General features: G+C 36.6%; 3 protein-coding genes across 7 annotated transcripts in view; 2 read left to right on the top strand and 1 right to left on the bottom strand.

Moving 5' to 3' along the window:
* Positions 1 to 4,914, top strand: part of LOC122074034 (two-pore potassium channel 3-like) — a 6,037-nt gene extending 1,123 nt beyond the window's left edge. Inside the window, exon 2 of the mRNA XM_042638820.1 lies at positions 4,794 to 4,914. Coding sequence (XP_042494754.1) covers positions 4,794 to 4,806 — 13 coding nt within the window. The 3' untranslated portion in view covers positions 4,807 to 4,914. The remainder of the gene's footprint in view (positions 1 to 4,793) is intronic.
* On the top strand, positions 1,448 to 13,822 carry LOC122074033 (two-pore potassium channel 3-like). The gene is made up of 3 exons (XM_042638818.1): positions 1,448 to 1,470; positions 7,597 to 8,755; positions 13,418 to 13,822. The coding sequence occupies exons 2-3, from the start codon at positions 7,659 to 7,661 to the stop codon at positions 13,563 to 13,565; spliced, it is 1,245 nt and encodes a 414-aa protein (XP_042494752.1). The 5' UTR covers positions 1,448 to 1,470; positions 7,597 to 7,658; the 3' UTR covers positions 13,566 to 13,822.
* Positions 13,823 to 15,133: 1,311 nt separating this feature from the next.
* LOC122072746 lies at positions 15,134 to 24,106 on the bottom strand. 5 transcript variants are annotated; one of them, XM_042637144.1, is made up of 6 exons: positions 23,847 to 24,105; positions 22,406 to 22,605; positions 20,323 to 20,801; positions 20,144 to 20,179; positions 19,470 to 19,523; positions 15,134 to 15,499 (listed from the first exon to the last, which is right to left on the bottom strand). In XM_042637144.1, the coding sequence occupies exons 1-5, from the start codon at positions 23,992 to 23,994 to the stop codon at positions 19,481 to 19,483; spliced, it is 906 nt and encodes a 301-aa protein (XP_042493078.1). In that variant the 5' UTR covers positions 23,995 to 24,105; the 3' UTR covers positions 15,134 to 15,499; positions 19,470 to 19,480. The 5 variants fall into 5 exon arrangements, 4 of the variants coding, with proteins under 4 accessions (XP_042493078.1, XP_042493079.1, XP_042493081.1 ...); XR_006138577.1 differs by lacking the exon at positions 19,470 to 19,523 and having other exon boundaries at positions 20,071 to 20,179; positions 23,847 to 24,103; XM_042637145.1 differs by lacking the exon at positions 20,144 to 20,179 and having other exon boundaries at positions 23,847 to 24,106.
* Positions 24,107 to 26,259: the final 2,153 nt, after the last annotated feature.

Genomic DNA, 26,259 nt, shown 5'->3' with positions numbered 1-26,259 from the left:
TTGCGTGAATCAAGTTTTATGCTTGGTTGCTAAGTGGGAGCAATGTCGGGTCAATTAACAGTTTTTACTTGAGCTTCTAAATGGCCTTACTGGGGAATTTTCTTCTATTTGCTGATTGATAGATGTGCTAAGTAAAGAATATAGATATAACTTGTCTAGTGACAAACAGAAAGCCTAGAGAGATTAGTTCTGTCGCACAGCTTAGAAATAATTTAGATTAAACTGTGCGCCTTGACCACCGACATGTTCATGCCCCTTGTCCATTTCCTATTCTCACCATCAATTTGCTTCTTCTAAATTATTGGTTGATACTTCATTACATCATTGCTTTCTTCTTTTCCGAACAGTTGCTCGGATTGCTTTGGTGAAACCCGAGAAGGCACGTGGGGTCGAGGATGTTATTTTGAGATCTGCTCAAATGGGTCAGATAGTTCAGAAGGTAAGGTGGAAAGATGCACCTAATCTCTCATGCCATTTTCCTAAGAGGATACCAATGAGACACATTCATGTTTCTCTTTCTTTTCTCTCTTTTTTGATTTTTTCCTTTTAAATATCGCCTCAAGCCATTTTCGTCTCTAGGTGTCTGAAGAGAAGCTTATATCATTGCTGGAGCAGATTAACAGCCAGACGTCTAAACAAACCAAAGTAACGGTGAGTCACATTATTTTTTCAGCATGCTACCTTTTCGTTGCCACTGTAATTTCTTGCATTCATTATCTGTCCATAACTTCATCAGATCCAGAGGCGTCGAAGTGTTCTTGAGGATGATGATTAGCTCCCAAGTGGCCAAGTGTATATTGATACTCAGTACTAAATATCGGATACCTGTACCAGACATTTTCAGGTAGTTTGCTCCATGTGATGGAGAGGGCCTTCGCATGCCAAGACTTGTTTCTTCTCTGCAGGCAGAAAGTTTGATTCTTCTTTTTCGCTTATGTATCTAAACACTGTATAAGTGGTATAGTTGAGATGTCTTGCAGGTGCAGTTATGAATGATAACATAGTAGTTGAGTTATGTAATTATCCTGGACATGAATGGCCTGTGTCGATCCACCAACAAATTTAAAACTGGCAAAAAGTTCTCTTGTTGAGTAATGTAAGAGTAGAGTAACATGGTTCAGGAACATAGTAATTTTTCACATGTCTATGATTAACAGGGTGATTGAGTATTATCCAAGAGATTCCATCAATTACAAAATAGAGATAAAAGACAACTTGCATACATTTATTTTAACCGTTTGATCTCTGAATTACATAGATTTTTTGGTGATTTACATCAACCTCCCTTGTCTCTTGCCCAAATTACATAATCCCCTTTGAAAATCATAAAATTACATTTAAACTCACTCAAAATAACACTGAGGTGTTAGTTTTTGAATTTGAAAAGATGATTTTACCCTTCTTCCTCTCCTCCATTTGCCCTAAACCCACCCCTCTCTCTCTCTCTCTCTCTCTCTCTCTCTCTCTCTCCTTCTTCTCTGAAAACCTAAACGGATTTTGAGGGGAGGCCATAGTGGTGATGGCCTCACTTGTATGACTTCGTCCTTTGGAGAGGCACAAGCAGGGAGCTGCTCCGCAGGCAGTCCTTCCTAATTGGCTTCGACTTCGAGGGACCTATCGAAGACCTTATCGTGTGCTTCTTGTGCGGGAGAGACGTCGTCTTACCCTGTGACTTGGTTCCCATTGTCGTCCTTCAACTCGATTTTCTTGTTTGAGTATCGGAACCCACAACGAGTATGATGCGCTCGTCGCAAGCATGGGTGGATTCCTCCACACGGATGATCTCTTGTTGGAAAAGCTTGACGATGCAGCCGGAGTTGCCGATAACGCCACCGATCTTGGAGACATGACAGAGAAGGGGAAAGGCAACCTGACCAACGGCTAAGACAATTGGAGGCGGAATATTCAAACGCATATTTCCTTGTTTTATTTGAATCTTATAGAAGATCTAATCGCCTAAAATCTAATTTTTTTTAGATTTTCAACAATCCTCTTTTAACTTTTTAACCAAGAAACCTAAACATAGACAATCTCATTCCACCGCTTTCCCTTTCATGCATAAAGGGAATATGGTTGATCTCAACCACGAAAACAGAGTACGAGTTAAAAAAGGTGGGAAGTGAGAACCCCCTTTCCACCCCAACCCACCAAAAAGATAAAAAAGAAGCTTGAATCAATTATCTATCAGTAAGCAGGAATATCTGGGCTTCCAGAGATTGAGGTTTCTAAGGAAGCATTGGCAATGGAACTGACAGAAAAAATCATTATGAAAGATTCATTCTTGGTTTGAGTGGAAGAAGAAGGAGAAGAAAAAACGAAGAAGGGTAAATTCATCTTTTTAAGTTCAAAAATTAACACCTCAGTTAGTTTGGGTGGTTTAAATGTAATTTTTTAATTTTCAGGGGATTATGTAATTTGAGCAAATAACAGGGGAGGTTGATGTAAATCACCTTAGATTTTTTTAACCTTCTGATAACCCATTAATAGGTATATCGCCGATATCAAGTATGCTAGCGGATAACACCAATAGGAATACATGATGGAGTATCATTCAGGAAGGATGTGAAGGTCATTTCAGAAAAAAAGGGAAGAAAGAGATAGACACAATGGGTGCTAGCATACTTGATATCGGCGGCATACCCAACCTTTTCCCAAATTATAATTATAAAAAAAATTAATCAAACCACCAAAAAAAAAAAAAAAAAAAAAAAATTATTGAGCGTCATTTTCAAGTACATGGGCTTCCTGGCCCCAACAGTTCTTTATATATATATATATATATATATATGCTGAGAGAAAATAATGGTTTGGGTTCAGCTGTTACCAAGATTGGTGGTGGGTGTGGGTGTTGGTATGGTGGATCCTTTGTGAAACATATTCAGTAGAGGTCGTAATTCTTTCTCCAAGCCAGTCCCCATTATTATTAAAGCTTGGAACATGGTTTTACAACTTGGATCAGAATCAGCCCAATTCTGATTAAACCTGATTCCATGTATATTGGGTCAGAATGAGTTAGGCTGAGTCAGGGTGAATCTGATCGATTTCGGCAAATTTTGGAGTGTTTTAACTCAGAATTGATACCAAACCCTGGTCCGAGTATTTCTAGCAAATTAAAAAAACTTGGAATCAGATATGTGATTGATCTCCAACGATTTTGATTCAAATTTCAGATCAGAATTGGCAGGAACTTAGTTATTGGAATTGAAAAGAAAAAGCAAAGATTTTAAGCTCTTTTGCTGACTAAATGAAGGGGTAAAAATGATTAAAAAAAAACGTAGATCCAAGTGCATTCCTGGCTGATTTATAAAAGGGTTCAGAAATTAAAACATAATCAAAATCGGAATCAGACAGGATTTCTGAAACCATGACTGTCAGGATGTTGCCTGATCCATTTTCAACCTAGTTACAAAGACACCTTTTTTTTTTTTTTTTTTTTTTTTTTTTTTTTAAACATTAAAATATTTGTGATGGGTTTATGTTGAAACATTCTGAAGGTTTCACAATGGAATTACTGATACCAAACAGCCTATGGGGATGACTGATGGTTGGACACACTTCAGGCTTTAGTTGAGCTTGTGCCAGTCCTTGACCCATAGTTGAATTATCCATTCAAACCAAACTTTGAATACTTCTGGATTGACTTGTAGTTGAACTTTACTGATTTCTTGAGTAGTGTGAACCAAAGATAAAAAAAGAAGGAAAAATCCTCAAATAATCAAGGAAAGCTTCAATATCTATTAGACCATTGAAACTCCCATGGATGAGCTCCTGCTCTGCAAAGGAGCAACAGATGATTCTGGCAAACCTACCCTGAAAAGACCTAAATCTTTTGATTTCCCTGCCCTTACTGTTCCATCTTGGTGCCGATCAACTGCCCATCGTACTAATTCAGATGGTGCCATTCCGATCGTCTCTCCATCGTTCACTTCCAACACTACTAAATCATCTTTCTTCAACCTCATAGCTAACTTGAGCAAAGATAGACAACTAGCTCATCGTTCACACAGTGCTCCATGCTTATTCACAGACTTAAGGGAGAATTCTACAGATTCCAAACCCACCTTGAGATCAACCCCTTGGGTAGTTCAACAAGCCTTCATTGGTGTCATCTTGTATATAGCAGTTGGTGTTGCCATCTATGTATTGAGAAGTGATGGTTTCAATGGTCATAAGACATACATACCATTAGATGCATTATATTTTTCTGTGGTGACTCTTTGCACCATTGGGTATGGTGATATATTGCCTGACACTACATTTACCAAGTATTTTACATGTTTTTTCATCCTAGTGGGTTTTGGTTTCGTCGGTATATTACTAAATGGATTAGTAACATATGTGTTGGATAGGCAAGAGGCAGTACTATTGAGTGCAGTAGATGAGAATAAGTTTAATTCAATGTTTCGAGTTTATATGATCGATGAAACTAAAGGAAGAATGAGGATAAGGATGAAGGTGTTCTTGGCTTTGTTAGTTGTTATTGCTTGTATTGCTGTGGGAATGATCATGGTTCATATACTTGAGGGATTGAACTGGGCTGATAGTTTCTATTTATCAGTTACTTCAGTGACAACGGTGGGCTATGGAGACTATGCTTTCATGACAGTAAAGGGTAGGTGCTTTGCTATAATTTGGTTGTTAGTAAGCACACTGGCTGTTGCAAGGGCTTTTCTGTACCTGACTGAGCTAAGGATTGACAAGAGAAATCGAAAGATTGCGAAATGGGTACTTCAGAAAAAGATTACTCTAGGCGATCTAGTGGCTGCTGACCTCGACAATGATGGATCCATAAGGTATGTATACTGAACTTTAAATGATGATCATCTTCATTAGTTAAGAGGATTTTTCAAGTGTCATAATATAGCCTTTGTGCAGCTATCTATCTTTCTAAAGAAATGGTTGGAATGGATTGTTTAGCATAGATTACAGAATATTTTCAGTAATTGCTGGAATCATTAATTCTCAAATACTAATCTGAAAAAACTTAATAATGATTTGCAAATAGAAGCTCATGTGGTGTGTTAGTTTTGATATCTCAGCTACTCATCCAACCAGACTAAGAACATCTTAATTATGTGTATTATCATTTGATGACACTCAATGAATGGGGTGGTTCTTTGAAACTAATCATGATAATGTAATACATACATAATGCAATCAACCATTAATAGATGGATTCCAATCTAGGAACCTACTGATTACCAGGCAAGTGGTTGTTAAAAAACCAGAAGAAACCAGAACAAGACCAGGGGACTGAAACATGACCTTAACATGGTTTGGTAGAATAGTATCTCATGGGGAGTGTAGAGCTATGCTCTGTAAAAAGGTGCAAAGCTGAAGAAAAGACTGCCCTGTTATACTTCACATACACTAAACATCTGAAATGGTTAAGCTGATTCTGCAACACTCTTGTTAAAAACCTTATACTCTATAGGAATTTCATAGATTTCCTTCCTACTCTCTGCCCTGCTAATGTAGAAGGTGCCAGTTGATCTGCATAATCTTCAATATTACAGTCCAATTATGGTCCAAAATTCAGATATTTCTCTTAACTTTATTATCCTATATTTGATTATTATTATTATTTTTTCTTTTACTATCTATATACTATATTTTTGTTCTCTCCTATTACTTTCAATTTCTAGTATATATATATATATATATATATATATTTCAATAAGTAAGAATAGATAGATATATATTTGGCTAAACTCGTTTATACATATTTCTCATATGCATTTTCCTTCGTATAGTATTTCATCTAATACGAGCGAGCACCAACATATAAATTTGAATATCTATTTTTTTATTCCATAAATATTTTAATAAGTGGTTTTTGAGATTTTTTGAATAAATAAAATCGTTTATTAATCTAGTCGATCCCATTAAGTTGGGATAAGGTTTTAGATGTTGTTTGTAAAGTCATTTATTTGTAACACAAATATATAATATATGAAACATTTGAAAGTAAGAAGTAGAAGAAAAGGCTTGCTGACTAATAGAGGGAGGAGAAATTGAACAAGGCGGTGAATGTAAAGTGATGGACAAGTTGTTTTATTTTATTAAATTTTAAATTTTGTAAATATACCTTTCTTTTTAATTATTTTTCAAGTTAAGTCAACTAACTAGTTGCCTAAACATATTAGTAGAGAAATGGGTTGTATGTGGTTTAATCTTTTTTTTTTTTTCTAATTAGAAAATCTAACATATATTATACTTAAAATTATGTAATATGAAGCAATTACATTTTCAACAAAAATACTATGCTAACAATTAATTATTTATATTAAACATAAATGCTAATAACCATTATTATACTAAAAGATTCTAAATAGAAGGAGTAGATTTCCTCTATTAATAATGTAACACATCATTCCTCCACAAGTAGTTCCACAAGTAGTTTTATATACCATATCATATTCCATATGGAAACTTGTTTGGGTCTCAATGTTTCTGCACATGTCAACATATGCTGGCCGTATCAGTCCTCGTGTATCAATATTCAACAAATATATATTTTTTTTCATTTTAGATTAATTCAACATAAAAGTTTAAGAAAAGATAATAATGAAATCTACATTCGACGTGATAGAGATGATCCATTAAATTTGACATGTGATATGTCTAGATGATACTCGTCCATCTTTTTTTTTTTTTTTGATGATGCTTGACTAATCCCACGGGCTCATACTGATCCTAAAACAACATGGATCGAATCATATCAGGGTTGAATGAGAACCATTCAACTTTTATTGAGAGTAAAAATTTGAGAGTAAAAAAGAGCATTAAACAACCCTGCATGAGTGGTCCTAAGGAGATAAGAAGTGTCAAACTTCAAACCATACGCTTTTTGAGATGAAGGTCCCTTGCCGTCCCTTGCCAATTCAACTACCCCCTTGGGATTAATAATAACTAGCAAGTGCCAAATTAACCTTCCATGTGGTAAAACAACTATCCTTGAACAAAACTTTGCTTCTTCATAAGTGAAGTAACGATTTTTCCCCTTCTTGTCATAAAATAACCATTGATTAGTGATGTAAAGTGTAGATTATTTAGATATATTGACAATAATGTATGGAAGATGTTTTTCTCTACCGTGGGTGAAAGAAAATTACATCCATGCCGTGCCCCTATTGTACAAAATCAATAATACCACTATTATTCCTCATCCAAATCCCTCGGTCCCCCTTGACTGTGGTTGGCGAAAAACTACCTCCATTTATGTTTATGTATATAATGAAAAGTGAAAACAAATAAAAAAAGGGAGTTTGTTAGGACTATTATCTCAAGGCTATGTTTGGTTGGTGAGAAAAAAAAAGGAAAAAAAAAACGTAAACTCATCTCTTTTTTTTCCCCCAATTTCTTACGAATCAAACACACCCTTATTTTGGTCATATGAAAAGGCCAGAAACCTTATAAACTAGAAAAACGGTCTTTCCGTCTTTGTAACAGTTTTAAAGGCGCGAAATGTGGAGAATCTCTTGAGATCCACTGAATCCGATCAACTCTTTACTGTTGCCTCACTTTCTCTTTCCATTCTATCAGTTTCTCTCTTTCTCTCTCTTCCTCCCCCTTATCAACATTTAACAATTCTCATCTCTCTCTCTCTCTGTACTAGTTTCCCGGCTAACCACAAGCAGTTTTCAGGCGACCCATAAATGGAGAAAGAGCCATTACTTCCTTATCTAAGAGTACAAAAACCTCTACAGCTATCCTCAACACCTCCTTCTCTCTCCCCTCTACCAGAGGAAGGTGAACTAACCCTTCTTCCCTTAACCCCATCAGAGCTCAAAGACCGAATCATCTTCGGTCCATCATCTCCTCCTCATTCCACTGACCCATCTTCAATCCTCACAGATGCCCTAAATCTAACCATAAATTCTCCTTGCCCAGTTGATTCACAGCAGTCACAAGTATGGGTAACAGAACCCAATCACCATTGGACCAAAAAAAATCTTCATCGCTGCAAAACAGCCCCTGCCATGGCCGTCATCAACGACGTCCACCACTCTTCAATCCCAAAACCCAAATTTGCTTCTGTATCAATTGTTCGCCAGGGTTTCATCCTTCTTGTAATCTATATCTCACTTGGGGTTCTAATCTATTCCTTCAATCGGAAAAATTTCACGGCGACTGAAACCCATCCAATCGTTGATGCCCTATACTTCTGTGTCGTCACCATGTGCACAATTGGGTATGGTGATATCACCCCTAATTCGACATCGACGAAGCTGTTCTCGATTATGTTTGTTTTGGTTGGATTTGGGTTCATTGATATCTTGCTTACGGGTATGGTGAGTTACGTCCTTGATTTGCAGGAGAGTTTGCTTTTGAGTACAGTTAAGGGGAGGGGAGAGCATGATGCGAGGTCTTATTTGGTTGATGTGAAGAAGGGCAGGATGAGGATTAGAATGAAGGTAGCCTTGGCTTTGGGGGTTGTGATTCTTTGCATTGGCATTGGTACTGGTGTTATGCATTTTGTGGAGAACCTTGGGTTGTTGGATTCGTTTTATCTCTCGGTGATGTCTGTTACTACGGTTGGGTATGGTGATCAAGCATTTAACTCCCTGCCTGGTCGTCTGTTTGCCTCAATTTGGCTTCTGGTCTCTACATTGGCTGTTGCTCGAGCCTTCCTTTATCTGGCTGAGGCTCGAATTGATAAGCGGCATAGGATGATGGCTAAATGGGTGCTCCGTCAGGATATGACTGTCTCTCAGTTTCTCGCTGCAGACATTGATAACAATGGTTTCGTGAGGTGCGTGTTATTGGCTTCTACTTGGCATCTTCATCTCTCAAACTTGTTTTAATTTTGATGACTTAGCCAAGCAGGTGATTTATGATACAATGAGTGGATTACTTTTGATCTTCCCATTCTCTCTGAGTTTATTCAATATATTGATGTTATGATCTTGATTTAATCGGATTGATAACATTCAAGCCCTTGTTAAACCTGTAGTCTGATTATCTAGGAGCTCTGGTTTACTAATAGTTTGTGAGTTTTCCAATTGGATGAGAGAACGGTGAATTACTACTCAAAGAGAAGACACCTAATCCACAATTTGGGGAAAAAGTATATGTAGGAATTTTCTTGATTTTTTTTAATGAAAAACAGATTTTATCAAAAAGGGAGAAGAATATTAAGAATACAACCCCTGTAGGAGAAAGCAGAGGGTGCCTAAGATTATAAGAGATGGAAAAGGGAAGGCCAAGGCTTGTAAAGCAAAAACTCTGGATAGAATTCCCAAAACTTACTTGGTCTAACATTTCTGCTGCCAACAGCAAATGTCTTGATTTACTGATACTACTTACAGAAAATCTGTTAGATGTATTATCATACAAAGCAGTTTAAAGAGAAGATGCTCAAACTTCAATGCATAGAATAAGATGTAAATAGGAAAGTTGTTCGCTTAATCTGCGGACTCTTGTACTGGTAGACATCGAAATTCACTAAGAACAGTGCTGCTTACCTTTTTTTTTTTTTCAAATAATAGTGGTGTAGAGTAAGACTTCATCAAATTATTAGGCAGAATTTATCTCCTATAAGAGTAAATGATATCTAGAACGAGAAAGTTCATGATATTTTGTACTACTTTTAAGTTGTTTATTTGGTGGATGGAAGTAGAAGACTAGTAGTTTGAAAGTTGGAGGGGACAATCCTTGTCAGAGGAAAGAAGGGTTGATTGAAAGGATATTTGATGTCGAATAGTTTGATATATTGTTTGCAGAATGGTCCTTCTGTTGTGTTCTGTTGAATATAGTTCGATGGTTTTCAGGTTGTGTTTTTGAATTTCAATGGGGTGCGGGAACTAGATATGGAAGCTACCTTTTTGGGCTTTCCTGGTAGAAAGAAGAGCCCTTGAAAACAAAGGAACAAATTCTATAGTTTTGCAGAAAGCTTTTACAAGATTCTACCTGAGGTCATTCTCTTTAGATTGAACAGATTCTTCATGACATGGCCTCAATTCATCAAGGAGATTTTGTAAAAGAAAGGCAGATTTTGGATTGATTGCCATTGGAAAATTCATGGAGAAAATGAAACAGTTAATCTATGGACGTTTTGGTAAACCTGGATTTGTAGTAAGTTTATGATTGAGCGTATAAGAGCTTTCTTAATTTTTTCCTAGCATGAAAGGGTTTTGGGGCTAAATGGGGGTTGTAGGTGGAAGGTTGCCTTTGTAGGCTTGTTTCTGCATAATTTAAAATGCAGACTAGACATTGAACCAAAAAGGGTTCCAGTTCCAGCTTTCCTGTGTAACTGCTTAACCATAGCTAAAGAATCATTAATGGGACTGGTTCAGGTTTAACCTGTTTATCCGATCCTATATTTAAATGTCTGGTTCAAATGCCTTTTCCTGAGCCTGCAAGGGCAATCTTACTAGGGGATCAGTTATCAATATTATTACTGACTTTGGTGGTTGATGTTTTATCTTTCCTCAGTAGAGGTGGACGGGTATAATCTTTTGGTGGGAATTTGACAATTCGTGTTGATTTTTGTTAATCATAGGGTTCGTAGTCGTACTAGGGTTTTCTGGCATAGGAGTGTGCTCTTGTATTGTTCTTCAACTTTCACTTGGTGCTGAATTCAACATGGAAGGGTAATTTTATGTAGAAAGAACCATAGCTGAGCAGAAAATCAAGGATAATACACTTTTGCAGTCTTATTAATAGCCAGTGGATGTGGGTGGAATCTAATAGAGGAGAGGAGCAAAGTCTCATTTAATTTAAAGTTGGAAAGGGTGTTTCTTGTCTAATCCAGCACCAATATTTGCCATATGGCAAGTTGGATAGAGCTGAAATTTTGTAAACAGTTAAACCCCAAAGGCCCGCTCACATGTCAAGTTTCAGCCAAAACGGAGTTGTCTTAAGTGGCAAAATAAATCTGAAAATCCAGTGAAAAAATTAAGTTTTTTAAAAAAGAAATGGGCTGCTGAAAATACAAGGGAATATGCCAATACATGGGAGGGTGTATGATTGAATTTGAGTCTGAAATTTAACATGTGGACAATCTAGGTCATTTCCTAGATATCCATAGTCTATCCACATGGCAAATGGTGCAGGACCAAAGGAACCCTCTAGTCTTGCTAGACTAGAAGAAATTTTTCCTTTTTTTTTTTTGTTTTTTTTTTTTGTCGAAGTGGGTTAATTTACTATTTTAATAAAATCTGTTTTACTATTTTTAGTAAATACAGGTTCTATTATACATGGTAAATCCTTATTATACTATATCACAAATAGGCAAAAGTTTTTCTGGTCTGCACAGACCAGATTGGCATCTCTGCTTTCTGCATTATTGGTGCCATATGTCTGCTCATTTTGGATATCTGGAACACATTCTAGACTGATCACTCCTCAAATTTCAAACTCAAACTGAATCACATAGCTTCTTATGTATTGGCATTTTCCCTTGTATTTTCTTCTGTCATGTATTGGCAATGCCCCATTACCGTGGTCCTGGATTTTTCAAAAATTTATTTTGCCATTGGACCATTCCGTTTGGGCTGAAACTAGACATGTGATTGGGGGACCTTGGTGTATCTAGCTGTCCACAAAGTTTCAGCTGCATCTGACCTGCCATGTGGCACTAAATGTGTGCATTATGTAGACCAAAGAACCCTTCCCCATGTTGGCAAATATATAACTGCAACCCTTCCCCATGTTAGCAAATATATATAACTGCATTGAGGTTTCTTTAGTCATAAGTCTGAGTTATTGCTTGAGTTTTAAGTGGGAAATATTTGCATTGGCTGTATTCTTGAATGATGGTTTCACAATGGATATGTACGAATGCTGCCAGCTACAAGAAGCATCTCGTTTGCTAGTTATATCAGGTGGTGGCTCAGATTTTGAAATTACTGGTTTTTATTACGATTAGCTTGAATTAGTTAATTGCCAGAGCAGCAAGGCCCACTGATCTTGTAATCCGCTTAGGTTTTCCTGTACAACTTGAGATTCTGTGGAATATTAGTTTATATCTGCATAGTTTCTTTGATTTTGGTCATCATTAGTTAGTGAATTCTTATGGTCAACCAGAACTGAATTTGGTTATTAAGATTGGTTTGAATCAGTTCTAATCTCCAATGTTTTGAGCCATCAAATGTCATTTGATCCTTTCAAACTTAAAAGCGTAAGGTGGGTTATCTGGTACACTTTCTTGATGACTGTGATCCTTTCTTTTTTTTTTTTTTGGGGTGTTGGAGGGGGTGGTTTGTTAACAGGAGGCTGTGGAGATCCACTGTATAAATTAGTTAGTGGAATTCAGGTGGGTGAGGGCTCTAATGTTCATCTTCAGAGTGACTTTTGGTGTGGTTACCCAGATTCGAAGTAGTATTTCCCCAATCTCTACAGACTAGACTTAGTGGCTGGCGATATGAATAGCGTGGACAGTGGAGTGGGCTGTGTGCATCTATTGAGAAGGAGCTCTGATAATTTGGAAACTTATGGCCTATTCCAGCAACTAAGCCTTATTGCTGGGTTTAGGATTGTAAAAGGCTTGGTTGACAGCGCAATTTGAAGTTTTCACAGCTTAAAGTATTTTGTCATGAAGTTCAATTTAAGGCTTTTTCATAGGTTAGGACTTTTGTGTTCTCCTTAGGGTACTAGAGGTATAGGAGTTATATTGCAAAGGTCCTCCCCCCCCTTTTTTCTCTTAATATATAATAATATCCTCAGTACCTATCTATTAAAACATTCCTAATGTGTGTCATGCATGGGAACGCTGAATCAGTTGATCAGATTGATTTATTTCCATTGGAGTTGATGTGTGGTTTGATATACCAGGGTTTATTTATTATATTATCTTTGTTGGGTCTTGCCATGTTAAAGGAGTTTTCTTTTGCTGAAATATCTTAGAAAAAAAGCATTAATCTGATGGGATAGTAGAATTCTTCATGGAACCTGATTGTTAACTTTATTAAAAAAACTGATCCTTTTGCTTCTAGCATGATTTTATATACTCTGTTTTTTCAAAGATCATTCAATTTCAATGGTGTTCTTGTTAGTCCTTAACAAGTAGAACTTCAAGAGTAACTTTTTTTTCTCTAAGGAATACTTTTTCTTTGGATATAGTTCACTTCTGCATCTGGTTTTTCCAAATGCTCTTCATTACCATGTCCCGTTAGCCTCCACTTACCAAGCACATTTGACATTATGGTTACACAACAATTTCAAGTTTCTGGCTACCACCTATATTTTACTGCCCCCAAGCTTTTGTAATTCTACCCAAAAAAAAAAAATAGGCTTTTGTAATCTATTCCAGTTTTAAAATTTCTTCATTTTTTAAATGTTCTGCCTTCTGGATGGTAATTTTTTCTTTCATATCTCTGTTCCTTATCTCAATGTCCATTACCATCTCAGGCTTTTGGATTTTGTCTCTTGTACTGAATAAATATTGCCTTTGTCATGTATTTTCTATTTTCAGTAAATCAGAGTATGTGATATACAAGCTAAAGGAGATGGGAAAGGTAGCAGAGAAAGACATTCTACAGATCTGCAACCAATTTGATAGACTAGACACTGGCAATTGTGGGAAGATCACACTTGCTGATCTCATGCAAGGACATCAATGATTGATCCCAGGGTGGGTTCCTCCAATGGAGAAAAATTGTGGCCCTATTGGAACAAAAGTGGCAACACCATTGGGGTTCTTGAAGAAAAGAAGAGACTCCATTTTGTTAGTGAAGCCAGGTCAAATGTGGGCCTTATATTGGTTGTAAGCAGCGAGAAAGGAGGTCTGTCTACACCATATAAGTAATTTGAATAGTAAAAATTGTAAAGGTTAATGCAATTATGCTCAATTAATTGAAATTTAAATTGTTTGATCAAATTGTACCCTAAACCCACCCCCCCCCCAATTTTTTTTTTTTTTCCATATCAGATTACTCTGATTTTTGGATGCGGTTTCACAGTTGAGGTAATAGTCTGTATTTTGGAGCTTCAATCATTTTTTAATGGACCAGTGGAAGGACAGTGTAATTCTTAAAGTTGCCTTGGAGTTTCAAGTAGTCAAGGCGTCGCATAGGTCCAGGCACCCTTTTGCTGGAAGGGCACCATATGCGTGTTGTCTTGATTTTTTCTCCTTTGCTACCTCTTTGGACCGCTTTGTCGCTGTGACAATTACGGGCTTGTAACCCATTTCCCCCAAGTTTTTCCCATTGAATCCTATTCATCACCACAAAGGGCCATTACTCAGTGCTGGAGTTGGTCCTAACCCTTGGCATTTTTGTGCAAAATGACCACCCTTAAGACTGATACCCAGGCATTTGCCCTAGAAGCCTAAACTTTTTACCAGTTCTCTAACCAATGACCTTTCTATTCACCACCATAGAAAGCCTTTATTCTATATGCACTAAGATCCATAAGCAGGTTTTGTTTGGAAGATTGTGCCCAACTGTTCATGTACGTTTTCTGCTGCAATTAGCCAAGCCTAAATTTAGGTTTCAAAGGGCTAGCCTAATGTTTATAAAATTTGGAAAATTTCCCGAGTATTGATGGTTTTTGACCCACCCCGAGATGACTAAAGCTTCTATGGTTTTGACCCAAATTTTGGCAAATTATGAATATTTTGACCCAAATTTCCAGCAACTAGACCAAAAAAAAAAATACCTGATTTCGATCAGGTTTATGTAATTTCGCTCTAAATTTGGGTTTCAACCAAGCCTTGTTGAAAACCGAGATTTTGAACCATGGTTCTATTTCACCATCAACCTAACAGCTTCTGAAGGTCAAAACTTATAAGCAAGATAATGGCACCCATGGGTCAATTTTTAGGTGAAGTCCTCTGGGATCAATATTATGTCAGCTGACCCATTTGGATTTCTGCTCCACATTACCAAGACAAAAAATTGCAGATATACCTAACCATAAATATTGGAGCATATGAATAGGTATCTGGACTAACTACAGATATACCAAGGGGACAGATGGGGCTCTATATTACTTTGGCCCCATGGATTTTTAGTTGGGGAATCTATATGGCATAGATTAAACCAGAACAAACTGCCAGGGTAAATGGATGGTAATCAGCATAAACTCTAGATTTACCTACTCTCCATGTGAGCTATAACCTCAAAAGACTTGGGACCCTCTAATATGTTCCACATTACAAGTAACTTATTAGTTGATTTACAAACTATAATGCATCAACAATTTCTATTTTATTGGATATCATAAATGGGTATAGAACATCAAAGGAGGCCCCAATTCATATTATTGTAGCTTGACCAAATTAACATTACTTTGATACTTAAACTTTTGGCTATTTGAACATTAATATTTCAGTGAGCTGTAGCTGTGGGTGGCCTAAGGGCTTCCTGGTTCTCTCTATGTACATTGCCAGTTGATTCAAAAAAAATTGGGGTTAATTATCATCCAAAAAATAGAAAAAGAAAAGTTGAAGTATCCCTTAAAGCTTTCAAGAAAAATACTTTGAATCTTCTTCGTTGGTTTGCAGCAAACTCACAGAAGCTCGGTGCGGAAAAACTTCAAATATTTTCAGCTTCACCTGAAACAGGGGGAAGAATAGGTCAGCATATTCCCATAATGTTAAGATGCTTGTGACCCCCCAAAGAAAAAGTTCCGATGCATCATGAGAATTAATCACATACATATTATGTCTAATTTAGTTCAGATGCATCATGAGAATTAACCACATACATAGTCATCTAATTTATTATCTATAATGGTGATTGGTGAATGTGAAACAACTAGTAGAACACTGAAGCAAGGGGTTTTGGATATCTGCATACGGCATCCAACTTTAAAATGTAGCAAAGATGATTAATATTCCCAAACATTTTTGCAGAAGAGACATATATTACATAGATCATAGCTGCAGTTCTGGGACAATCGATCACTTGGTAATGGAAGATTGTGTAGAGGGGACTTCAAACTAGTAATAAGCATTTGAAACCCACAGGACTTCCCCAAGTGACTGCAGTAAAAAGGGGGTGGAAGTCATAAAAAAAAAATGAAAATATTACAGTTAGGAAACAATTCAGGATATAATCAGTTGTGAAAGACAGTTTTCTCATTAGGAAAAGAAACACAAGGGCCGTTCATCCTTGAAGACATGATGCCAGTGTGTCTCCCACTAGCTCATTGGTCATACAGCAGAATCCATTGAAGGAAGGGCTACAACAAGCACAGGAAGGTTGATGGTACAGTACATGGTCTTCCAATTAACTGGTAATTTCTAATCAGCCATTTTGTGGTTTGTTTACTTGTTTTTTGAACATATACTTCTACAATTTAAACTCAAATTCAAATCGGATCTGCAGTTGTTAATTGAAGCCTCCATCCAATGGTACAAGTAATTGATTTTACTACTAAATCATGTGGCAAAGTAATTCTCTTTCTTTTTCTCTTCTAATAAAATAATGAGTTTATTGCTGCATTGATTCAAATGTTCTACTGTTCTTCTTATGTTGGTTAACTATTTAAAACCTGCTGTGTTGTCGTATGGAAACATTCTGTTCCTCATCAAATCATGACATAGAAACATCAAAAACAGGAGAAAAAACAACTGCAAAGAGGCTTGGTTCCATAAAACTAACCCGTTTAGGTAGTTTCTCCTGGGCAATGAATAGGGTAGGTCTGGGAACATCCTTTTTTCAACCGTGATTATTGGACCATAATAAGTTCTTGAACAGAACATAGAAAGTCAAGAAAGACAAAGTGCAGGTCAGGAAATCCAAAATCAATGGAGCAATTTGGATAAGCTTTATGATGCAGATTAATTACCAAAATAGGCTTGCTTTATTAGGAATAAGCTTAGGGTTGGGTTCTATACATGTTGGGCCTTTGATCCCATGTGTTTTGAGTGTAATGGGCTACTTTTATGGGTCTAAACTAGGGGTTCTAAGGTTGCATACGGGATTCAGCGATTTGTTTCCTTCTTCATTAGTTTCCTTTTTAGATGGGGTTCTTTATACAAGTTCCACCTCTTTCCAGAACATACAATTCTAAGCCACATCTCAGGCTGGTCCTTAAAGTAAATACGGTATCATATTATTAAGATAGACAAACCTGCAAAAGGAAGAGTATTTTCCGTACATTTTCCTACTGCACAATTCCAAGGTTCAGTAATGCTACAGGGCAGTGAGTTTTATTCAGTGCCCATTTCACATGCTGTATATGCACACATTTAAAGTTAATTACGGATTCCCTACCTGAAATAAGATCATAACAGACCCTGTGTATCTCATTCTTCCCTCATTTCTTATAGGTTTGTACTGGAACCATGGTTTCTAATAATATCAGGTCCAGTATGAGGTGTTCTAAGTTCTTAACGGTGAATCTCTATTAGTAGATATGCTAAGTAAGATGTAAAATAATACAACCGTTTTTTTTTATTTTTAAACACATTATTGTGGTTAATCACTATATCAAGAATCATCATTATGGATCAATAAATTTTAAGACTATTTCAGTATCTTCTAAAACCAGGCATAAAATGGAAAGGTAGGGTGGACTAACAATCCGGCCTAGGCTGGTAGGACCCTAGTTGTCACGGCGCCAAGGCAAACCAAGTCATTGGAGGGCTTCCTAAGCGTTTAGGTGACAAGGCACCCACCTTAAGACGAACAAGTGTTATTTTTTATTGTCCCTCTTTTCTAACATTATTCAGGATGTTACGTATACCTTGTATCATAAAAAATCAACATTAAACCACATCAAGTCATCAAAAACCAACATTAAACCACATCAAATCATAAAAAATTAACATTAATTCACATTGGGTCATAAAAAATAAACATTTAAAGAAATGCTCTTGTTCTATATACGTTTGCCTGGTCAAATGATTTTATTTTTATATGAGACTTTTTATATTAGGTATAACACAAAACCAGCTTTCCAACAAGTCTAAGATTATTTAAATCTGAGATGTAATGACAAAGTTATGTTCCAGTCAAACTTATTTTAAAGTGGCCGAATGTTGTAAACATTTCCTGAATGAAAATAATTGTATGGACATCAAAACAAAAGATTATTTTACTGAACTTTTAGTATTTTTGCAATGTTTTATCATGCTAAGATTTATAAAATTTTCAAAATTGAGAAAAACCCTAGCATTTGAAAGTTGAAATTCACCCCTACAACTAAAAATCCAGCTTTTGCTCTTGGAGTGGGGGGTTAACTTTTATCCTTTTGGAATTTGATTTTTAAATTATTTTTATTGGATTCAAATAGGGGGTATTTGCTTATTTATGAATAATATCTTAAATGATATTTGGCATAAATAAGTGTCAAAACATAACGCGATAGTTGCCCAGGCCCAAGGCAAACCACCTGGATGCCAAGGTGGTGCCTTGAGAACTATGAGCAGGACAAGCTACTATATCCTCCACGTGACAACTCACCAGCATCACTTAACACCCAAATTTGGTGCAAGGTACAACCCAGCCTCCCCAATTCATGTGCTAAATTTCTTCCCCAAGGCCTCAAGTTAAAAAAAAAAAAAAAAAAGGACGGAAAATTGTTCAAAGCTCAAATTTGTAAAAAAAATAAAATAAAATAAAATCTGGTCAGCGGGAAATACAAGGGGAAGATTCCAATACATGATGAATAGGAAATAAAACCTCAGTGTAAATAATTGAATATGGAAGATGGGACCAATGGTCATAAATAATCATGCAAAGATTTGACATTTGCTTAGGGGTGGGGGAAATTTGTGATGAGGGTGCTTTACATACGTGAAATTTTTTCTAAGAGATTCTTACTATGAAGAGAGGTTGGTGGCTTAAAAAAAAGAAAAAAAGAAAAAAAAAAAAACCTTGAAGCAAAGGTTCAAATTGGTGAACAGGTACAAATGTGTGAGACAAAAACATTGAAGTTACTTAACCTTGGAATATGAAGTATAATGTAAGGTTGGATCATTTGTGATCCAATCCCAAGTAGGATCTTTAGTAAATTCAATAAAAAGTCAAATTCAGGGACAGGTAGTATGAACAAAACAGAAATAAGAGAATGAAGGAAAGAATGGGGGTAGGGGAATGGTCCGAATGGCTATCTCAGCCTGGGTCTCTCACCCTCAGCAATCTCAGCTGATGATCATCCTTTCTCAAGGAATAATTTTGCGGAGAACAAATATAAACTTTCATTCAATCAAATTCATGTTCCATTACGTAGCCCCTTACAAACTTATATAGAAGACTTAAAACTGACTCAAACATTAAAAAGGAAAGGTCTAACCCAATCCTTAACTAATTGGGAAACCTATAATAATTAGGAAACTGGAATAACAAAAAAAAGAACTCAAAACAGGATTCTAACTAAACTAATGAATTAAATATTGTTTTCCTACTTTCTACCCATATTTTAGGCCCATTAAAGTGGCACATTACAAAGAAAACCCATAGGATCAAAGGCCCAACACATACATAACCTAACCTAAGGCTTATTTCCAATAAATAAGCCCATTAAGTAACTTATCTACATCAAATTAACTACATCAGTATGGTGCATTATTATACCTCAGACAGGTTTACGGTTGTGTTGACACATATACAGTTCGCACAACTTTACACCTGTACATATGTACATATATATAACAGACCAAGAAAAGAAAAAAGAATGGAAATTAACTGAAGTTCTGAATTATACCTTTGAAGTTATCAGCTAGTACATACTACATAATATTTGCAACATAGAAAAATTCAGGAAGAGTACCAATTAGTTAGGCATCAAATGTTAGGCTTTACAAGGTGGGCAGCTATGATTAAGGACAAAAGAAAATTTTAAACTGTCACAAAGCTTATGGGTAAATTCTAGACCCTCCACAAATTGTCAGGAATTATTTGAATTGAGCGGTTAGATCAAGCTGTTCCTTTTACTTCCAAAAAAAAAAAAAAAAAATGCAAACTGAATGGAAATTGTTTTAAAGTCTTGGTGTGAAATTGAAAGAACTGGAAAAAGATTAGACTGAAGCTGGAACAATCCTGCTAGAAATATTGATTTTGTTATATTCAAGTTTTTGAATATTACTGTTGCGTTCTTTTTCAGCACTTAAAAAACAAAGTACAACTTAAGAGAACAAATTTCAGAAGAAAAGTACTTATGTGACAAATAACACACCATAAAGATGGCATTCATAGCAGAGCTCTATCTTGCCTTCCTTGTAAGAAGAGAATAATACTTAGGGTTCTACCTGATCTCTGCTTTTGCCTGCTTGAAACTTGAAATCCTATGAAAAGAAGCCATAGAATTAGGGAGGATAGAGACATTTTTTTTTTTGCTGAAATGGATAGACATTTCAACCAGACTTCCAGTTATAAATAAAAAGCCTTTACGATTCTTAATAAAAGTTCAGTAAGTCTTGACATTCACCTTTCTCTGATGCCTCGTACATTCTCAAGGATTTCAAATGTATGCTGCACATTTGAGTTTTTTGACTGTTCTTCACTATCAAGTACCAAGGTCCAGAGACGTAATACAGTAGCAACTTCTACTTCAATTTTGTTAAGCTGTTGATCCACATGTTCTAGGAAATCTTCATAAGAGGATATATCCTTGAAGCTTCTATTTATATTCTCTTCATTCCAAATTCTCATGCTCACAGTCCCTTCTTCAATATCCTCTTGCTGTTGGTTAATGGAAAGGTTTGCTTGAAATTCTGTCTCAAACTGCTCTGGCTGATCCTCATCAAGGTCCATGGTGTCCGGGTTAAAGTCTTCATTTTTATTTGGATCAAATTCCATCTCCTCCTTTGGAGGGATGATCCGAATTGGACCAGAAGCATCTGCTCTTCCAACTTCCAAATCCAAAGCAACATTCGAAACTAGCTGTGTTTCTTTTACAGAAATTGCCTGAAAGTGCAAGAAACTGTCCATCATATAATATTTAGTACTTGAATACAATATAAGACAGATCACGAAAGTCGTAAACTTCCATAAAGTTTCACTTGGACAAAAGGGTATCTGCTTTATATTTTTGTCTTTCAATTTTATGGAAAAAAAAAAAAAACTGTAATTAGCAAGTGTGAAGACGGGTGCAAAAGTGAAGAGCTGAGACAAGGTTTATGTGGCTGAACTCCAATTCCTGGTCCTACCTCAAGTTCAGTCCAAGACAAAAAATATGTTGTTAAATTCATGTTCAATGCCAGCTTTTACTATGTGTTTGTGGCCCTTTTCATAGTACATGGACACACTGATCTGATGAGTTAATGAATTCAATGCTTTGATAAGGAGAATAATGCTCGATTAGCTAATGTTTGGATTGGCTTTACTCATAAATTTCTTTGAGCGAACTCAAAAGAAACAAGAACTCGTCCCCAGATCCTTTCGGCCATTAAGGAAGTTCTCTTTAGGTGTGTGTCCCTTACCATTCCTTGTATTCAGAAATCAGAACTCTAGCAACATGTTCCTAGCAGAGAAAAGAGTGAATCAAGTTACATGGATCTCCCAAATTGCGAAGGCTTGTTCTAGGATTTTTCTCCTACGGGTACAGGTGCATTACATTGTGATGGGTCCCTACTTCAGGATAAGGCTCTTATGGGGGCTTGGTTCATGACGAGGGAGCTCCCTTATTTGCTTATGTTGGTAGCAGAACTGATAGGTCCGTTGTGTGCATGAAGTCGCTTGCCATTTACAGAGGTTTGGACTTATGTGTAGAGAATAACATTCTAAAGTTAGCTATTAGATCAGATTCGAAGTTAGCTATGGATGTCTTGGAGAGAAAAGTGCAAGGCCATGGGCGGTACAACATCTAAACAGTGCCATATTGCATCTAGTAGAAAGATTGCCATGGAGTGGGTTCCAACATGTTTGGCATGAGATGACTCAACCAGCTGACTTCATAACCTCTAAGCAATTGGAAATGGCTGAAAATATTGTACACCTGTCAGAAAATAACCGATTGTAATTTTCAATATTTTCAATAAATTTTGATATTAGTTATCAAGAAAAAAATAAGGAGAGAAACCTAGGATTATGAAAATATAATCTGCTTCATTCTTTATTGCATGACTGAGAAGGTTGGTTAATTTTCCTAGTAATGCACCGCCAAATTCTACAATACGTCCTTGTGTTAGGAATCCCATAAAAGTCTACACCTACAAAAGGGAGAAACCAGCTACAAATATGGAAGACAAAAAGGAGTATGCATATAATTATAAAATTTCACTTCATTCAAATAATCATCCTTTGAACTGAAATGATGGCATACATAACTTGGAGCAAGGATGTATCATGTAGGTTGATAGCATAGTTCACAACTTTCATAATCTGATGGATTGACAGATTAAGGAGGGAAGTTTGAGATTGATATGTGTGACTAGATTATGGAATTTGTTTTTTTGAAATATCTTTGAATATGAATACAATTAGTTCCTCATATTTATGACTGATAATTTCTTCATTTGAACTGAAAAAAATCACAATGTCAACACTAAATAAAGAATGATTTGCTGAACCTCATTAAGCTTGGCTGAAAGTTTATCAAGCAACTCGATGCGGCTCTTTGACTTCTCTAAAGCTTGCATTAATTTCTTCTTTTGAACAAGCAGCTCCCTTGCTTCATTTTCCTTCCCAAGCCGAATATCCATTGCTGCTCGTTGTTTAAGCTTCTCCGCTGCCTCTGACAATCTCATAAGCCTCAATCTTGCATTATTTGCTGAATGAACAACCATAACTTCAATGTGATAAACAACATTGCAGAGATTAATAGTTAGATGCAAACTAATTTCTCCTTCCAACATTTTCCCAAAGACTTGTTGTTCTAATCATGATGACACTTCTTTCCCTTTTTAATTTAGAAAGACAACTGGAATAAAATAAAACAATTGTTGTCTTTCTTTCAATGGGTGACCAATCAATTCACTGGACAAGATCCCTAAGACAGATTTTTTTATCAATATCACACATTTTTTTTTTTTACTTAAAACTAAAGGTTTGATCAAAACAATAGTCGTTATATACTAACTTCCCTCAGCTATCACTTCATCCGCCCATGCCACCTCACAGAAAAACAATATGCAAAAGGAAGATGAAAATCCAAATAATAATTTTATGTTCTTCCTGTGGACAATCACTTAAGTGTGTATAACTAAGTCTCCAATCATGTTTTCTTTTTACTCCTCTCTCTCTCTCTAGTCTTTGAGGCTCACTAGCTCTTTGCAGTTTCAGAGATTGGAGATGGGGGTGATTTGGTCATTGTAAATGGTTGGATGCATTTTATAGTCTTTGGAGACTATAAGCAAGTAAGGTAGCTGCGCCAGGTTTGAGCCTAGGGATATAGACACAGAAAGATGAACTGCTGTCTCGGTCAATATAAAGATCAGATTTTTGCTTATGGAGACAGCATTAGGGAGTCTAAATTACAACAGCAAAGAGTTCCATCTACATTTCTTGATTTAAAAAAAAAATCCAACCAGATGAGCATTACTGGCATTTTACTAGTGATGGTGATAGAAAGGAATACTGTATATGTGTCATCTCAAGCAAAAAAATTAATAAAAGCTACAAGAGCCTAAAATTAACAAATTATAGGGATAATCCCCAAAACCCATTTCAACATCCTCTTGAAGTCACTAGCAGAACCCACAGCCAATACAAACAAAACAGAGTTTCATATAACTTAACCAAAAGGGCTTGAAACAAAAAAAAAGGGGGGGGGGGTGGTTAATTGGGCAAAACCCATCAAATATACTCTCAATTAATTGGTCAGTCACTGAACAAAGAAAATGAAAGAATTTACAAGAACATAGGAGCTGGGTTTAGGTTCACGGAAGGAATCAAGTCGCAACAAGGAGGGTTGGAAGGAGATGATTGGAACCGTATAGTCGGGGACAGCAGGAGAGAGATGAAGATTAAATGGTAGATGGGTCATGATAATTTAAAGGAACAAAAACGCACCTTTGAATATAGTTTTCTCTGCTTCTGAGTGAAGTTGGTCGAGTTGAGTTCGTAGCTGCTCTGTACTGCTGATGTTTGTAACTGTGAATGCCCTCCTCAGAGGAGGCCCCCGAGGAACCACCACTGTAGCAGGATTCAATATCATCATGGGTTGAGGATCCAATCTTTAACTCTACAGAGACAGCGGATGTATATTGTATTGATGTATTTCCCTTTCTGTTAAAACCAATTGGATTTGGAGATTATTTTATTTATTATTTTTTTTTTTTTAAGCTGAGGTTCTCCGGGACTCACAACTCATATGGTGAGATTCACTACTTCATCCTATGAGTTCACAAGCCTCTATAAGGTTGTAGTACATTTTAAAAAAGAATCCCAATACTTCAGACTAGGGGTGTCAACGGTCCGGGTCGGTGTGGTTTCGGTCCGGTTCCACCGGTTTCGGTGTGAGTTTGGAAGTGACCGAAACCAACCCAATAAGGATTTATCGGTTTCGGTCTGGTGTCGGTTTCGGTGCGGTTTGGGTTCGGGTTGGTACCGGTTTGGATTTATTAGGTTCATTTCGGTTTGGATCGGTTTTTTAAACCGGTATGAAGCCATTAGGAAACAACCAAATAATGAATTGTTGAACTTCGATTTCTTAAATCGATTTGTAACTGGGTTGGTTTTGATTTTTGGTCTAGTTTGAATTCGATTTTCCATATAAATGTATACAAAACTATTCAAATTTTAATTTTTTTAATGAATTTTGGAGTGTTTCGGTTTCTTACCGGTTTGGTTTCGGTTTCGGTCCGGGTTTTGAGCCGGTTTCGGTTTGGTTTTGGGTTCATCCGGTTTTCGGTGTGGTGCGGTTCGGTTTGGTTTTGGGGTTACAATACTTGAAACCGAACCGAACCAATAAGGCTTCGGTTCTGTTCGGTCCAGGTTGTTATTGGTTCGGTCCGGCCGGTTTTACCGGTTCGGTTTAGGAATTGACACCCCTACTTCAGACACACATCCAAAGGCTTCGTGAGTGGATTCCCATTCATCATGACCCTAGAAACCTGGTCCTTTCTTCTTTCTTTTCACTCATTTGCGTTGCATGGGTTGTGTGTGTTTACCATTAGTATTAGTGTGAGCAACTTTGGCCGGCCCATCCAAAAATCTCAGGGCTTCAGCTGCGCTTATTAGGTGAGGTTAGGATTTTTAGGCTCAAAGGCAGGGTGGGCCGGGCCTGGCCTGGGCTGAGGCATTGGGTTGACCTTACCCTAACCCGCGGGTCTGTCCTATGTATGTATACACATATCACATATGTATATAAACTAGGTATTATATAACTTTACCAAAAATAAAAAAAACTAGATATTATATATGTATGTAATGGATGCACTATAAGGTTGATGAATATATTACATTCAAGATGCATCATTGACCCACTATATTAATGGAGAGGGTTTTTCATGATGTCAGGATAGGGAGGAATTTGCATGCCACACCAATGGTTATCCTGAAAAAAGAATCATCCTCGTGGGTACACATATTTAGAATGGGAGAGATAAAATAATAATAAAAAAAAATCATATGAGAGGAAAATTGCGTTATGAAGTAGTGGGAATTCTTTTCTCTTATAATAATAATATACATATTTTTTTGTTTGGAGAAAAGAACCCTACCCACTTCCGTGTCTCTACTCTTAGACATAGGCAGGTGCACAAAGACCGTGTTGCCCCCCACCCTAGATGCCTTTGCACCTCACCATTGGGCTATGTGTTGCTATAGTGGCTGCGTAAGCGGACGAGGTTCTCTAAGAGGCATCTTGAAGTTTAGGTAGGTTTTAGAGAATAAGGAAAAAAATAAAACAACTTAATGACATGGATTGAAAGTTGAAAGAAAATTGTATCCATTGGTTGGGGGGGTTGGAGGGGGGAGAAAAGTCCAGATTACACAAGTCAAAGATGTAAATGGATAGTCCAAAATCTGAATTTTATTAATATCTATAGCCATTAAAGGCATTCATATCCAATCGGAAAATATCCAAATCCAATCACATCCAATCCATATTCTTCTATATCAAACACACTGGGATTTGAAAATACCTATTTGTTTGAAGCAGAAATCCTCACTTGAAAATCCAATCAAGTATATGCTGATGATTATGGTCCTGCGGCCCTGCTCATTTAAAGACTTCCACATATAACTCACCAATAGGTCAATTCTGATGGTAATTGCCACAAATAATACCAAAACTTGACTACAATGACTAAGAGGTGATTTTGTGTAAAGAAAGAAAATTTTGTTTTTTCCATACCTTAGCTTGTGGCTCATCATGGGGTGAATTAAGGTCTTGGACTTTAACTTGTTGGGCCATTGATGGATACATGGGCTTGAACACCCCCCCCCCCCACCCCAAAAAAAAAAAAAAAAAAAAAAAAAA

The sequence above is a fragment of the Macadamia integrifolia genome, chromosome 3 (genome assembly GCF_013358625.1).
Source record: "Macadamia integrifolia cultivar HAES 741 chromosome 3, SCU_Mint_v3, whole genome shotgun sequence".
In the NCBI taxonomy this organism is placed as follows: Eukaryota; Viridiplantae; Streptophyta; class Magnoliopsida; order Proteales; family Proteaceae; genus Macadamia; species Macadamia integrifolia.
Note: the sequence above shows the minus strand (reverse complement) of the source record. Positions and strands in the feature narration are given on the sequence as shown.

Coding starts and splice junctions, on each gene's coding strand:
- LOC122074033 (XM_042638818.1), top strand. CDS start 7,659: ATGGAGAAAGAGCCATTACTTCCTTATCTAAGAGTACAAAAACCTCTA. Junction 8,756..13,417: donor GATAACAATGGTTTCGTGAG/GTGCGTGTTATT, acceptor TTCTATTTTCAG/TAAATCAGAGTATGTGATAT.
- LOC122072746 (XM_042637144.1), bottom strand. CDS start 23,994: ATGATGATATTGAATCCTGCTACAGTGGTGGTTCCTCGGGGGCCTCCT. Junction 22,606..23,846: donor AGAGAAAACTATATTCAAAG/GTGCGTTTTTGT, acceptor TTGTTCATTCAG/CAAATAATGCAAGATTGAGG. Junction 19,524..20,143: donor CAGGCAAAAGCAGAGATCAG/GTAGAACCCTAA, acceptor ACATATGTACAG/GTGTAAAGTTGTGCGAACTG.